The following is a 13,795-nucleotide window of genomic DNA, read 5'->3' as shown; positions in this document are numbered from 1 at the left end:
AGAATATGTCCGGAATGTTTTCAGTGAAGTGCTTACCTTAAAATCACAAATTTATGAGGATTCAGGAATAATCTTATCCTGTCCTGAGTTTTTTTATGCTTAAATTGTGCCTCTCTTGAGGAGAGCAAAAGATGGGCAAAGGTGCAAGAAAAACAATTTTCTTCAACAAAGTTGTGATGAAACCCATATCTCCAATAGACTTCTATTTTATTTGACACTTCTATGCAGCGTGTTAAGGTGACAATACAGTAAATAAAGGAAACAGATCCCATTTCAGTGGGTGATAACATCTACATTCTATAATTCTACTGAAGAGTTTTGTGAACAGCATAGTCATTAGGTTAGTAGTATTTATTGGTTCAGAAAGATCATGGATACATGTGGGGGGGCAACACTGTTTTTTAGCTATGAAGTAGTTAAACTTTTCTGCTGTTAATGAATGTAGGAATTTTCTGCACTTGGGTTGTTTGATAAGAGTTCAGTGAACCTCATTCCACCATTTTCTTGAAGGCTGTTAAGCTGTTAATTACAAAAGTAAGCAGGATTCATCAATTTTAGTACAGTAGTGGGAGTCTGTTCAGCTGGGCTCAGAAAAGGAGATTTTCATTTATGTCCTCTGCAACAAAGAAGAAGAAAACATTATTAACATTTTATGCTGAAGAGACAGTTTTATGCTGTATCACTGTCAATAAAGTGACTGATGCTATGAATGAGCAATCACTGGCACAAGTATACATGTACTAAGATAACTCCTTGCAGCTTTCATCCTTCATGGCTGATAAAGTGTTATCAGAAGAGCTGGAAAAATTCTGGGAAGAGCAAAGGTTCCATGTATCTGACTTCTGACCAGAATCAGCCTCCACTTAAATTAGGGACTTTCTAGTAGGATTTTAAACACATTTGTTCAGTCTGCTTGTTTGGCCAAATGCCCTCTGTCCCATAACTCTTCTGGGATTAACCTGTGCTACGTTGTTAACCCTCTTGACCTTTTGCAGGCTTGTTATTAGTGCTCTGTATTCCTCTTGGCACTGTAGCCATGGGCTTCTGCTCACAATTTCTTTGCCTTACTTTGAGATCTGAGTAATGTTCTTGGCAGGAACATTCTGTCAGGTACATCTGCCTATTCTTTTAGGTTTACCTTCCTTAATCCCAAAGCAGTGACACCATTCCTTCAAAGCAATGAGTTTGTCCTTGTCTCCATCGCACTCTAGGAAGAAACGGGTAATGCAGTGTTCCATGGGAACAAGGGAGGCTCTCAAGGGTGCAAGCTCCGAGTGTGTTAATAATCTGAAAGAAAGGACAGGTACGGAGAGCTGCATTTCCTTCATAAATCAGCAGGATTATCAAAGCTGATCTAAGATGCTACAAGACAGCAATGATGGCTTTATCAGAGATGCTCCAGTGGATTTTGTTGCGGTGCTTCCGCAACAATAGTGAATGTGTCCCAGGTCATGATAAAGATGTCTAATATCTGATGAACTAAAATGCTTTTGCTGAATGTTTGTTTGCCAACATCTTTTTTCCTACAACAAGTATTACTTTTGTAGTAATTACAGGTACTGACAGGAGCAACTTGCTCACAACTCATCGCTTGTGGAGTTTTGCTGTTAATCCTCAGGATATCAAGTTTGCAAAGTGCTTAACTGTGTTCTAAATGTTCTAAAACAGTAAGTGTGATTGTCCTGAGATATTGAAGGTCTGAACTTGGAAATACAGATTCCATCACTGGTTGATATGACCAAAACCTTGAAATATGAGTTATGTTCTCAGAAGGTGGAAGTTTCCTCTGGACTGTGACTATATGTGCTCCTTAAACTGAGAGACCTCTGTGGTGTTAGTTGAAAATTATGGATACCTCACTTTTGCTGCCAGGGCTCTGTCCTTTGTACTTAGCCTGTTTCTCTTAGCTTCAGTATAACAGGACTTCTTCCTGGCTGAGAGCATTAATAGGTATTAAGACACTGTAGAACTTACAGTGTAATACTTGATTGTGCAAGGCAAGAGGATAGCAGATTCTGACCTAGGATATGATCAGGAAAACAATGAGAGAAAAAGTTCTGTGTTAGACAGGGGGTGATAATGGCTTCTAACAGCTAAGGGACTGGTTCTGTATGTAGAGAATCCCTTGAGGTGTGTAGAAAAGTAAACTAGCCTGAGTTTAATCAGCAAATCAGAACTGAGCCATATATATTTTTTTACCTGTCAACAGGGTGCTGGTCAAGCTGGTGAAACTGCCAGTGCACAGGATACACATACATGTGGTAATTTTTCTCAAAGTCATGCAGGAGCAGCTCAACCGGGTGGTCACCAGCCCCAAGGCGCTTGTCGTTCTGATAGATCTTTTTTACCTGAGCTCAACACAGAAATTGTTATTTTTTGTTTCAGGTTGAAGATCTGTCTTGAAGAGAGCTATCTGGCAAGAAGGTGTTTTGGAGAAATGAAACTTGATAATAAAATATCCCTAGGGAAATGTGTTTTAGTGTTGGTGACCATATGTAGCATGAAAAGCTTGCCTTAGTAGTCCACGACATTTTTGCTGCTGTCTGTGTCACCTTTGGCAGTAACTAGAAAGGAAGTGAAATTCTTATGGTTTAATTGTCAAACTCAGCTAAGGGGGGCAGTAGCCTCAGCTTGTTAGGAGATTAAACCAGTTTTATCCCATCTTCTGTCCTGAGGCAAGCAACTCTTGTTTTGGGGGAAATAAGCCATCTTAGAAGTCGTCTAATTGATGCCATTTCGTATGAGATGTTCTGGGCTAGTCCCTATAACTGCATGGTCTTATTTGACAAGGATTGCTGACCTTATTCCTTTGCTTTTCAGTTAGAATCCCAGAAGTGTTCAGGTCACGTTCATAAAATTGAATAAGGATGTTCTTAAGCCAGTCTCGCATACGGAGGGGAAACTGATCCACTTCATAATCAGTACAGGGGGGGATGTCTGTGCCAAAGAGAAAAGCTTTTGTTAACAAGTCATCTGTTAAGCCCCCATTTGAGCATTTCTGAGATTTGAGATCTACTTCCAGTAAAAATTAGAATTGATGGAGCTGTTAATACATAAAATTTTGAATGTACCTAATGTGTTCAATTAAAAATCTACAATTTTTTTAGTGCACGTGCTTAACCAGTTGTGCAAACCACAACCTTTATATATCTGTGCAGCTTTTGAGCATAATTGTGCAGTGAAGCTCTAATCAGTCAGTTGCATGAAAATAGAGTTTTTGACAGCAAAGGAATATTCTGGCTGGGAATGCACTTTCCTCCTGCCATATGCAGCAGTCAAAGAGGTTGGAAATCAGTTCTGGCTTTTAGATCCTGACTTCTACATTTTGCATCTAAGTTTGGTTGATGTTTTTTAGTTTTTTGTTTTCCATGGGGGTTTGAGAGTTAATAAATGAAAATTTATTAACTGGTCAAGAATTTACAAAAATCTTCAAAGGCTATAGCAATAGGAACATATAAGGCAGTGCAGGGGGAAGATAAGGTCAACAAAAAATTGGTGTAAGCACAGGAGAGATGTCTGGGTTTCAGATAATTTTTAAACATTGAAGACCTTAATTAGCAGATAATTGATGCACAAGTGGCAGATCACAGGAAGAAGGGTGATTTAGGGCTGGCAGATGTGTTAAACTACTGACTCTTTATACAGAGCTGAATTCTTCAAAGGAAAAGAAGCTTACATTTGCAGGAGCCCATATAGTCTAGGTGCAGTTGGCGTCCTATTTTTGTCCCTTCCAGTTGACATTTGGTGCCAAAGAGCTGACATGTGCCATCATAAGTCTTGTTATCCGTACCACAAACCTAGAGAAAGGAAAACCACCACCCCACCACTGTGTTGAGAAAAATCCTTGTCACTCAGAGGCATTACAGTAATAAAACATCATTAACGTGGTGAATACTAACGGAGTGCGTGTGATCAGTAGTATTGGAATTAGTTGTTGTTGTATGCCCTCATGAGGACTAGTTGTCTGTACTTGCATGCCCAGTTATGCAACACTTCAGTTTAGTTCTATGGTTGTAATATAGCCTCTGAGATGCTGTGGGATTATTTCACTGGATGTGTACTAAGCATGTGCTCTAAAATACCAAATGGATACATAGAATTTTTAGTGACAGGGAAAAGGTAGAATCCCTGAGACTGAGTGAAGCAAGTCAGTCACTCTGTAGTTACATGGGTTCATACTGCTCTCAAACCACACTCAGTGAGTTTGTGTGCTTTATACTTAATTTTTCAATTACTGGAATCACTCAAACTCACTTGCATGCTTTTTAGGGTAGAACCATGCTAAATAATAGCAGGGGAATATGTTATCTTGTGAACCCTTTAGGTTCACAAGCCCTTTAGGCTTTTCCCAGTCCTGTGCACTGGGTGAAATACTCACATGCTCATAGTCTTTGGTGGGAGGGCAAGCAGCAGGATCTTGGCAAATGCAGTGGGGTTTCCCTTGTTTGTCTGCATGACAGACTTTGCCTCTTTTGCAGTGGAAGTTCCGACATGCGTCTGGCAGTCCTAGCAGGAAAGAGGGACTATTAGAGGTGATGGGATAAAGCCAAGTGTTTGTCAGATACTACTGAGAGCCAAAGCAAAACAGCCTAGTATTCACCAAGAAGTTCAAATGCATTTTTAATTTTGCATTTTTAAGTTTGTTATGAAGCTGGATCTTGTATTGAATAAAACAAGCCACACTTTAAATGAGAATTTTTTGTGAGACTTCTAGCAGTCCCAGATTTGAATTGGATGGGGAAATTACTAATTTTTTTTAGAAAAAGCTGTTTGTTCTGTAGGGGCTGACATTCAGACATTCACCTCCAGACAACCAACTTCCTTTGGTGAAACATATCCCATCTGTCTTTGCTGAATCAAGCACTGGCCTTTGTCCCGCTCCTACTTGAATTCAAGCTACTGTTCTGAAACTGAAAGCTCTCAGTGCAAGGTAAGCCCCATTTCTGTATCACTAACACAAAAGTTTGTGCACTGCCTACAAATGTTTTTCACTAACAAATTACTAAATCCAAGGGAGTGTGGAAGGGGTTCTCTGGGAACACAGGATTAGGCACAAGCCCAGTTCAGTCACATGAAATCCTGTGCTGCAAAAGGCAGAAAAGAAATACAGACCAGCAGGTTCCCCAGTGGCAGAGAGTTGGGAGTTACATGACAGCTTTGCTTGGGGCTTACCAATGAGAGCCTCCTCATTCCTGCTGCTGGCACTTTCCATCTCACCATGGGAACTGTCTGTAGTCTTAACCTGCACAGTCACAGAGGCATAAGCAGAAAGTTGTGGTAAATCTTGGGAAGAAAAAAAATACTTGGCCTAATTTTTTTTCAGGTCCAAATACAGAGCTGACTGAGGCACAGTTTGCTCTGTTTTGCTATGCAAAACCTGTGAGAAGAGCATAAAGCCTCTGGTAGTATTACCATGCTCTTGTTATTTGGGGGAAAAATAGAGTAAGAGGTGGAGAGAGAGAGAGAGAGAGAGAAATGGGAACTCAGTAAGGCCTGAGTTTCTTATAATTATTCTATTGACTCTAGTCCTGCCTTTCCAAGCTGTTCACTTTTGTGTAGTATCATTTAAAATCTTTGTGAGAGATGAGTGAACAGGCTGGCCTAGTAAGCTGGAGACTGGGTTTCAGGTTTTTCATCTGTGTATCTGTATTTATTTGTGTGTTTCATTACACACCCCACTGGGTCTGGAGCTCTTATGTGAATGGTGTTCACTTCCTTTCTAGTCCAATTCACCTTAGTGCTCTGGATGCAGTGACGCAGCATGACCCAGAGGAACAGTGAGTATAAAGGGAGATGAGACTTCTGCATATTAATAAGTCACCTGTTTTTCTCCAACAGGTCATTTCAATAATCAGGAATTTAAATTTAGAACTGGTTCCTCTCCCCCTTTTTGTAGTACTCAAGTTTTATTTCAAAGATAATTTACCTTATCTTCACTGTCCATTGAATTCATGTTCTGAATGGAGCTACTCATTTTCAGTTGCTGCTTGTTGTCAGAATTGGGTGGCTCATGAGCATAGTAATCCTGTTCAGAGTGAGCAAGGTCTTTAATTTTGACAACTTGGTAATCCTCAGTCTCTCTGTGAACTGCAGTGTCATCTTCAATGGTTCCTTCCCCTCCAGGCTCGGTACTGGTGCTCTCCTGGTCATTACTCTGGATTCTCTCCTCTTCCTCATAGGCTGTTTCTTTCCAGGTATTGCTGAGATATTCCTCACCACCACTGTCATGACTGTCATCATCATTACTGTCTTCCCTATCTTGTGTTTTCCCCACTGTGTCATGATCACTCTGGTAGTTCACTTGAATATGGTAGTTTCTCTCTTGACTTTGCTGTTTGCCATCCTGATATTCATTATGGGTTTTTTGAGAGAAGGGGATTTCTTCTTCATAGGACTTCTTCCTGTTCTCCCTCTCTTCTTCCTCTAGGTTAAATTTCTTGCTGTGTCTCTTGGTTTTCCAGGTTAGTTGTCTGGAATCTCTCAGTTCATCATCTAATTGCATGCTGTTCTCATGTTCCTGTCTTTTGTATTGGTCACCTTGATGTGTCTGATGGTCTTTGTGTTTTGTGTCTCTGTAATCTGTTTCTTCACCCCATTTCTCATCCTCTTCTTCCATGCTTTCCTCATCATCACTTTCACTGTTTTTTTCAGACAGGCCAACAGCATTTTTGTTATATTTCCCCATGTTATGCTCATGCTCAAGGCTGAAAGCACCCACTGGGTGTTCTGTGTGGCCTGGAAGGTGTTGGTTTGCTGTGTTCCCATGTTTCTCATGGTTCCTGAGCTGGTTGTGCTCAGAGCTGGACTGTTCTCTGCCGCTGCTCCCAGAGTCACTGTCCTGGGTATCTGAAGCCAAACCTAGTTTATTGTGCAGTGCAAGGAAATCGATGCTTTTCAGGCTGTTTTTCACTTGATGCTTGCTCCCAGTTCTTTCTTGCTTCCTCATGGTCTGGGGCCCATCCCTGTCTTCAGAGCCTGGTTTTAAGTTTCTGGGAGTGGGCAGCAAATCATCCTCATCTACATACCCTGTGTTCTCTTCCTTTGAAGCTTCTGGATGAATATATTCACTCTTTAAAAAAAATTTAAATAGCAGATTAATAAATCTTAGGATTTATTTGAAGCTGATGCAGTGTTATTTTTGCCTTGTATTGCAAAGCATGGCACTGGCTTTATTTGTTTTCTTTGTATGTGCTCCTCTTAAACTAGCCTAGGGCACGACATTCACAGCTGATGTGCCTTCTCTTTCTCAGAAAATCTGTTTATCTGTCCCTTCTTCTATTGATGGAGTTTCTGGAGAGGTCTATCCAACTCTGTTTCAGAGAGAGATGCATATGGGTGTGTTGTGAAATCTCAGAATGCTTAATTAGTATTTTAGTCATAACCATAGGCACTTGTAGGCTGCAGTAATTATCACTTAGCTCAGAGAACGGGGATGTGAAACATAACTTCCTGCACAGATAAGGGAAAAATAAGGGACCTTGGAAAAGAGGAGCAGATGAAAAGAGAGCACCTCTCACAAGGTGTCATGGTAGTAATTCCTGAGAAGTGCCCTGCAATGATTTTATAATCCACATATAAATCTACTTTGAGTCCAATCTATCATTACTTCCTGGCTGAAGTCACCAAGAACTATCGTGTGTGGTGACAAATATAAAATCAACAATAGATGTTTGAGTGCCTTTTTTTTCTTATTCTGTCAAGACAATAGCAGAAGTGGTACCTTCAGTGGAAATGGTTCAAATGCTGAGGAGAAAGCAGGTACTGAAATGACTGTCAGGTCTTGCTGGAGCAATTGCCTTTCTGCTGCTGTGTGTGTTTCTGAACAACACCTATGGATGTTCAGTGTTGCCTACTGCTTACAAGAATGTAGCACCTGATGCTGATATTTCTTAAAGCTTTTGGGGGGTTTAATTTGGGAAGAATGGTCCTTCTCACTTGGTCCATCCAAGTTGCTGGAATAGCTTTTTTCCTTTAGTTTGACTGCTTGGAAACAAGCACTCTACTCACAAGCATTTATTTTATTTTTGAAGGTAAGATTGAATATATTAATTTGATTCTGGTAGATCAGCTATATCCTATTTCCTAATGTCAAAGTGGTATCTTAATGTTTTACTGTTTTGTCTTTTGCCTGGTGTCCTTGCTGATGTGGAAATAGCTCAGGGAACTATATTCACTGTATCAATTCCAACTCTAACTTTTTCAGGGGAAGACTGTATGTCTAACAGAATCTAACAGAGTCTAACAGAATATAACAGAAATTCACTGGAGCTTTTCCAAAGTTCTACAGGTTCAGAAAACACAAGGCCAAACAGTCTTTAAGATTTTCTGTTGTGGGTACCTGTGCTTGAAGTAGCAGTTTGAGAAAGATTTGGCTCATGTCTTGACAGGAAGCCTTGTCCTGCACCGGTTCTGCAGAGATGTGCCTGGATACAGCTTCCGGGTGCTGCTTCCTGTTATACCTTTGTCCCCTGGGTAAAATCAGCTCTTAGAACTCAAGCACTCGTGAAGGAACCTGGGCAAATTTTATCACTATCTGTGATTAGATACTGTGGGGGAGAGCTGGCTTTTGGTAGATGATGCACACACTTGGAACTGATGATTCATTGGCTATTGCAAGGTTTTGCTTTGATGTGTCTTATGTGTATTATTTCTGGTAGAGAGCTGTAGGCTGCAAACTAATCTTTGTACCATTTCTGCTGCTGGATGCTTCATTAGGAAAAGTTAATTTTTTTTGTTTTCATAGTGCAGAGCATGATCCAGATTGACATGAAATGTATCTGGAAAACTGTATAGAGTGGGATATAGTTTATAATTAAAAAAATTTTAAATGGTTAGCATAAGAGTTGGGATTTTGAATCTCTTACTACAGAGCATGATATGAGTTTAGTAGTTCTGAAACCCCCAGTGGCTTGGAGACAAGATCCATTTGTGTCTGTATCACAAAGGCTCAGTGCAATAAACAGGAATTTTTATTTGAGTCAGCCATGAATGCAAAAGTATGGGCATCATCATTAGCACACATATGTGGCATAGGGAGGGCTGGTGCAATCCTCTGTCTCATTGCCATCAGGGCATCTGGCCTGTCAGCCGCAGATTACTCTGCCAGGACAAGCTGTGTCCAATGCTCTGCACCATGAATAGTGAAACATATGGTGGCTAAAATTCTTACATATTTGAGACTGCATGTGATCCCCTGGTGTGATAAATTGAGGATTTCATCCTCCTCCTATACTGGAGCTGTGATAACAACAATTTTGTCACTGGAGCTTATTATTTGTGCAAATATGGGCAATGATGATATGTGGGGATTCATTTAAGATAATTTTCTCAATAAGTAAGACTTCCATTTTGAGCTTTAGATTTTGTCCTGTTTGCAATTGTTAATATGCAAGGAATGAGATACTTGCACTAATTCTTGAGGTGAGAGGGCCTAAAGTTTTTTAACATAAATCAATTTGCCAAGCAGTATGTATGTGGTAATGTGTTTTTATATTTAGGATTAATAAAGTAAGTTACTTCTTATTGTTTAAAGAACAAGAGTACCTTTTCTGGAGTTTTCTGTCTGTGAGTTCTGAGCTTGTGGTTTACAGGATGGGTCTAAAAAAGACAAATATATGAATATCTGCACATCCATAAGCATAGGATATTCTCAGAATAGGAAATTAAGTGCCTGATAATAATAGCCTGGTGAGGACTTACTGAAATAGCAAAAACTGGTCCTACAAGACAAATGAAGAGGGCTACAGCCTTCATGTTTTCCAGATCTTGTAGAGGACAATAGTTGATGGTACAGGGGTAGAGCTTAGAGGTTTCCTTTCTGCAAGAAACATGAAAACAAAACAAGTTAGGATTTGGGTATAATGACCTACAAATATCTGATGGAAGCAATGTAGTGGTTCCCTTAAATTGTGAAGGCTAGAGACCCACAAAATTGTTACACAGTATCCTGCAAACTCATATGTGAGACCGGCTTAACTAGAGGACACTTTAGTCTCAGTTCTTTGACAGTGATGAAGGTACAGGCTGTGTTCACAATCTCCAGGTGGGTGTTCCTGAAAGGCAGAGCTGTGAACGGACATAGGTTAAGTATTTAAATACTTACAGACAGTGGTAAGTACTTTCCACCCCTATGAGATACCACTTTGTGAAAAATGCCTCTTTTAATTGAAGGCAACAAAGTGAGGCAGTGCCTGCTTGTGGCACCTCTGCAGCTGAGGTGTCTCTTGGCTGCTCCCCTCTGTGTCTGGTAGGAAGAATTAGGTGGTGAAATTCTGCTCAGCAGGTCTCCAAGCTCAGAAGTGCTGCCCAGGCTGCTGGAAGAAGGGGTGCAGTCCTGCTTCTGTGTTTTCTTGGAAATTGTCACCCAAAGTGTACACTTTTGAAAGATCCCTCTGCTAAAGAGTGTTTAATGTAATTATCTTTCCTCAATGAAGATCAAAATACTCATTAGTGGGGCATATCTTGTATGCAGTCCATTTTTCCTTGCAGTTAGTCTCCAAATTACCTCTCGACTAATTATCTATTATCTCTTTGGCATTCACAGTTAGTTGTCCAAGATGTTTTCAGAGGGAAAGGCAGAATACAACAAAAGCCAATAATGAGCACATGCAAAATGCCTCACTGGGCTGGATATGGGCAGTCACTCCAGATCAGGGCAAGTATGGTTAGACTGAGGATTATGCAGGCAACTTGTCAGAAATGCAGGGCAATAATCCAACTTCATGTAAAGCCCTAAAAACTGCATACTGTGCTTTTTGAAGGCCTTGCAAGTGACTGAGGAAAGAAGGATTTGAATGTCAGGTAGGCTTGATTTCCATTTCTTTCTGTTGCTGGTGAGCAACACAGACCTGGGCATGTCACTTAACTGAGTTTCCTTTTATAAAACTCTCATTTGTCATATTTGTTTTGGTAAACTAGTTTGAGAGTTATAAATGAAAAGTTCTCCATGTTGTGTTTTATTTATAATTGCAATTTTATAATTTGGCTTGTCTCTATCTGTAAATGTTGCCTCTACCACCTTTGCTCAAATAATCAAAAACTAGTTGGAATAAATCTGAGTTAAGGTGGCAGGACAGGGCTTTTGTATTTTCTTTTTAACAGCAAGCCTGCAGCAGCCCATAGGAAGTATAAGGCTTGAATTAAGTATTTAGTCCTGAATAAGTATTAAATTATTAGGGAAGCCTGACCACACTGATTGGAGTGTCCTATGATGGATTGTGAGATGATATTTTTTACACTAAGTGGGAAGGCTCTTCATTCTTGCTTTGCTTTTAAAAATTCTTTCCTAGGACATATTTGGAAGTTAATCTTTTGTAACACATAAGTTTAATACAACTGTCAGAAAGGAACAATTACACAAGAAACTTTTTTAAAAAATATGAGCAGGGAGACATCTCTCTGGGAAAATGAAATCATTATACTCTGCAGGAGAATTTGTAGCAAGACCTAGCCAAAAGGTGAATAGGAAAATTTCTTGTATACAATGGGGTTTTTGACCAAGAAATGAGTAATTTAACTATACTTCATCTTGGGTTATTGAGCAAGCAATGCTGACAAGGGATGCTGGGTTTGCATGGCATGGAGGCTACAGGCTGCCATTTTAATAGAGTCAGCAGTCACTTGAAATACTAATCAATTACATGAATCTTTAATAAAACCATAAGTGTGATACTTTTAAATTACAACTGTTATAGCACATTCCTGTCTCCAGATCTGTCTCAAAAGCCCCTTGTGAGAGCATGAGCACATTATACATGTAGAAGCTGGTTCATGTGTGCACACACATAAAACTCATAGGCAGATTTTGAGGCAGATTTCTGATCTGAGTAAAAGAAGAGATCACAAAAAGGAAAAAAAATTTAAAGCATTAAAATTATTTCACTCATTCTGTACCAGTAAATACCTGATAGTGAGAATTGATCCCTCTGATGCTGCCAGTTTTACAGCTGCAAAAGCCATTGGACATAAGTCCTTGATGGCTGGCTGCAATAAGATCAAAACCAAACCAAAAGTATTTCAGGACAAGTTAAAACAATTTTTAACAAACCATTCACATTAACTTACTGTACTTGTTTAATCTCTTATGTTTCCTTTCTACCATTTCATTTTATTTAATGCTTGTGTAGATCTTGTTAGATCTTTAGTTTTTAGAGGTTTGGGTTTTTTTTTTTAATTGGTTTTTTTCTTTGTTTATTTTTTATTTTTTAACAAGAGCTGTCTGTAATTTAAGACCAGATCAAGTCACAATGAGCTGCTTTGATTTAATTTGAGGAGGATCAAAATGAGACTTACTTATTATGCAGAATTATTTTGATATTAGTTGGTGGGTTTTGTCTTCTCCCAGATCCTGCATTTCTTTCAAGGGTTCCCTGTTTGGTACATGTTTTCACTAGGTCTACCAACACGTTTTTGAAAGGTTCCTCCAAGACCAGCCAGCATTTCTCTCTCTTTCTTTTCCAACATGAGAAAAGAAAGTGAATCTGTTTTTTTGGTCTTGTCTATTGGACTAAGGTTCCTGAACTGATATTTCAAGAAACTGTTGAAGGGAAATTAGGTCGCACCGTGGCTTTCAGCTGGACCACTGTATGGCTCCAAAGGAGGTGTGTGCTTTTCTTGGCTCTTGTTGGCCATAATGCTTTATTGCTTTGCAGGATCACTGGTAAAATAATTATTCCAGTGGTAAGATAAGGGTTGTATTCCTAAACACAGAAACTACACATTATTTTCTCTTATAAAGGTAATTTTCTGTTCTAGACATAAACATCTGAAATGTGTTATCCTTAAAACAGATGACACTCTATGAAAGCTTCAGCTCTTTTGTAGTCAGTGGAAAAAATTGCAGAAGGTTAGATATAAAACATTCTAAAGTTTTAATTAAGAATAAAGAAGAAACAGTACCATAGCAGTAGAAGAGGTGCTCCTTCTTGGCCTGCCACTGATGTACCAGAAATCCTTGAGCCTTGCAAAATGTTGCTGCTTTTCCTGAGATGTGTTTTGGTGTCTGGAACAGACCTTCCCACCATGTGCCTTGTGCTGCAAGTGTCAGTGAAGGAGGATGGTACTCTTTGGGTCTTGGTTGAACAAGGAATCCTAGGCTTCCATGGGGCGAGGTGGGGGCAGTGGGCTGGTGGAATTCTGCTGGATTATTGAATCAGAAAGACAATTCAGTGTCACGGGCTCTGGGCCAGCGGAGCTCAGCGGCTGTGTGGGAAGGACATATTCAGTGATTTGCAGGGAGGGGAGCCAAAGGGAGTGGGTGCAAGAGTTTCTGCTGCCTCAGCTGCTCCCAGAAGCGCTGAACCAAGGGATCTGCTGGGGCAGCCACAATGTTGGCTGGAAAAGTGGAACACAGGGGATGCCAGCCCCTGCTGAACTGCCCAGTGCTGTTTCAGTATGCTGCACATGGTGCGAGTGAGCCTGCAAAAAGGTAGAAATTCTAAATTAGGTATGTAAAACCCAGAATTGGTTGGAGGCTCTTGCATAACTGAGGAGTTTGCTGTTTGGAAGCTGTTGCTATGGCTGTGCTGCCTGTCTGCCATCAGAGCGAGCTGGTGAGGAGTGTGCAATCCTCCATGAGCCTCTGCAGCAGAGGCTTTGTGGCTTCTGGTTCTGCAAGCATTAATAAGTTTATTCTTTATTCTTTTTTTTTTTTTTTGTCATCTCATTATTCCATAAAATGCTCCACCTGAACTGGAGTGTTTTCTGGGAAGTTGTCCAGAAATAGTGGAGGGAATGCACCAATGTAAGAGCAAAAGCACTTCCAGTGATAAAGGCAGCAAACCAGTCTAAAATTCCA

At 40.1% G+C, this 13,795-nt stretch overlaps 1 protein-coding gene across 1 annotated transcript; it reads right to left on the bottom strand.

Annotated features, from left to right (window-relative positions):
* Nucleotides 1–230: 230 nt before the first annotated feature.
* SPARCL1 (SPARC like 1) lies at nt 231–13,106 on the bottom strand. Its single transcript, XM_058803922.1, has 11 exons — nt 12,898–13,106; nt 9,700–9,817; nt 9,544–9,597; nt 5,927–7,069; nt 5,173–5,242; nt 4,379–4,506; nt 3,677–3,797; nt 2,801–2,937; nt 2,200–2,348; nt 1,139–1,287; nt 231–616 (listed from the first exon to the last, which is right to left on the bottom strand). Exons 2-11 carry the CDS (start codon nt 9,751–9,753, stop codon nt 588–590), a joined length of 2,034 nt encoding a protein of 677 aa, XP_058659905.1. The 5' UTR covers nt 9,754–9,817; nt 12,898–13,106; the 3' UTR covers nt 231–587.
* Nucleotides 13,107–13,795: the final 689 nt, after the last annotated feature.

Source organism: Ammospiza caudacuta, chromosome 4, assembly GCF_027887145.1.
Source record: "Ammospiza caudacuta isolate bAmmCau1 chromosome 4, bAmmCau1.pri, whole genome shotgun sequence".
Lineage (NCBI taxonomy): Eukaryota > Metazoa > Chordata > Aves > Passeriformes > Passerellidae > Ammospiza > Ammospiza caudacuta.
Note: the sequence above shows the minus strand (reverse complement) of the source record. Positions and strands in the feature narration are given on the sequence as shown.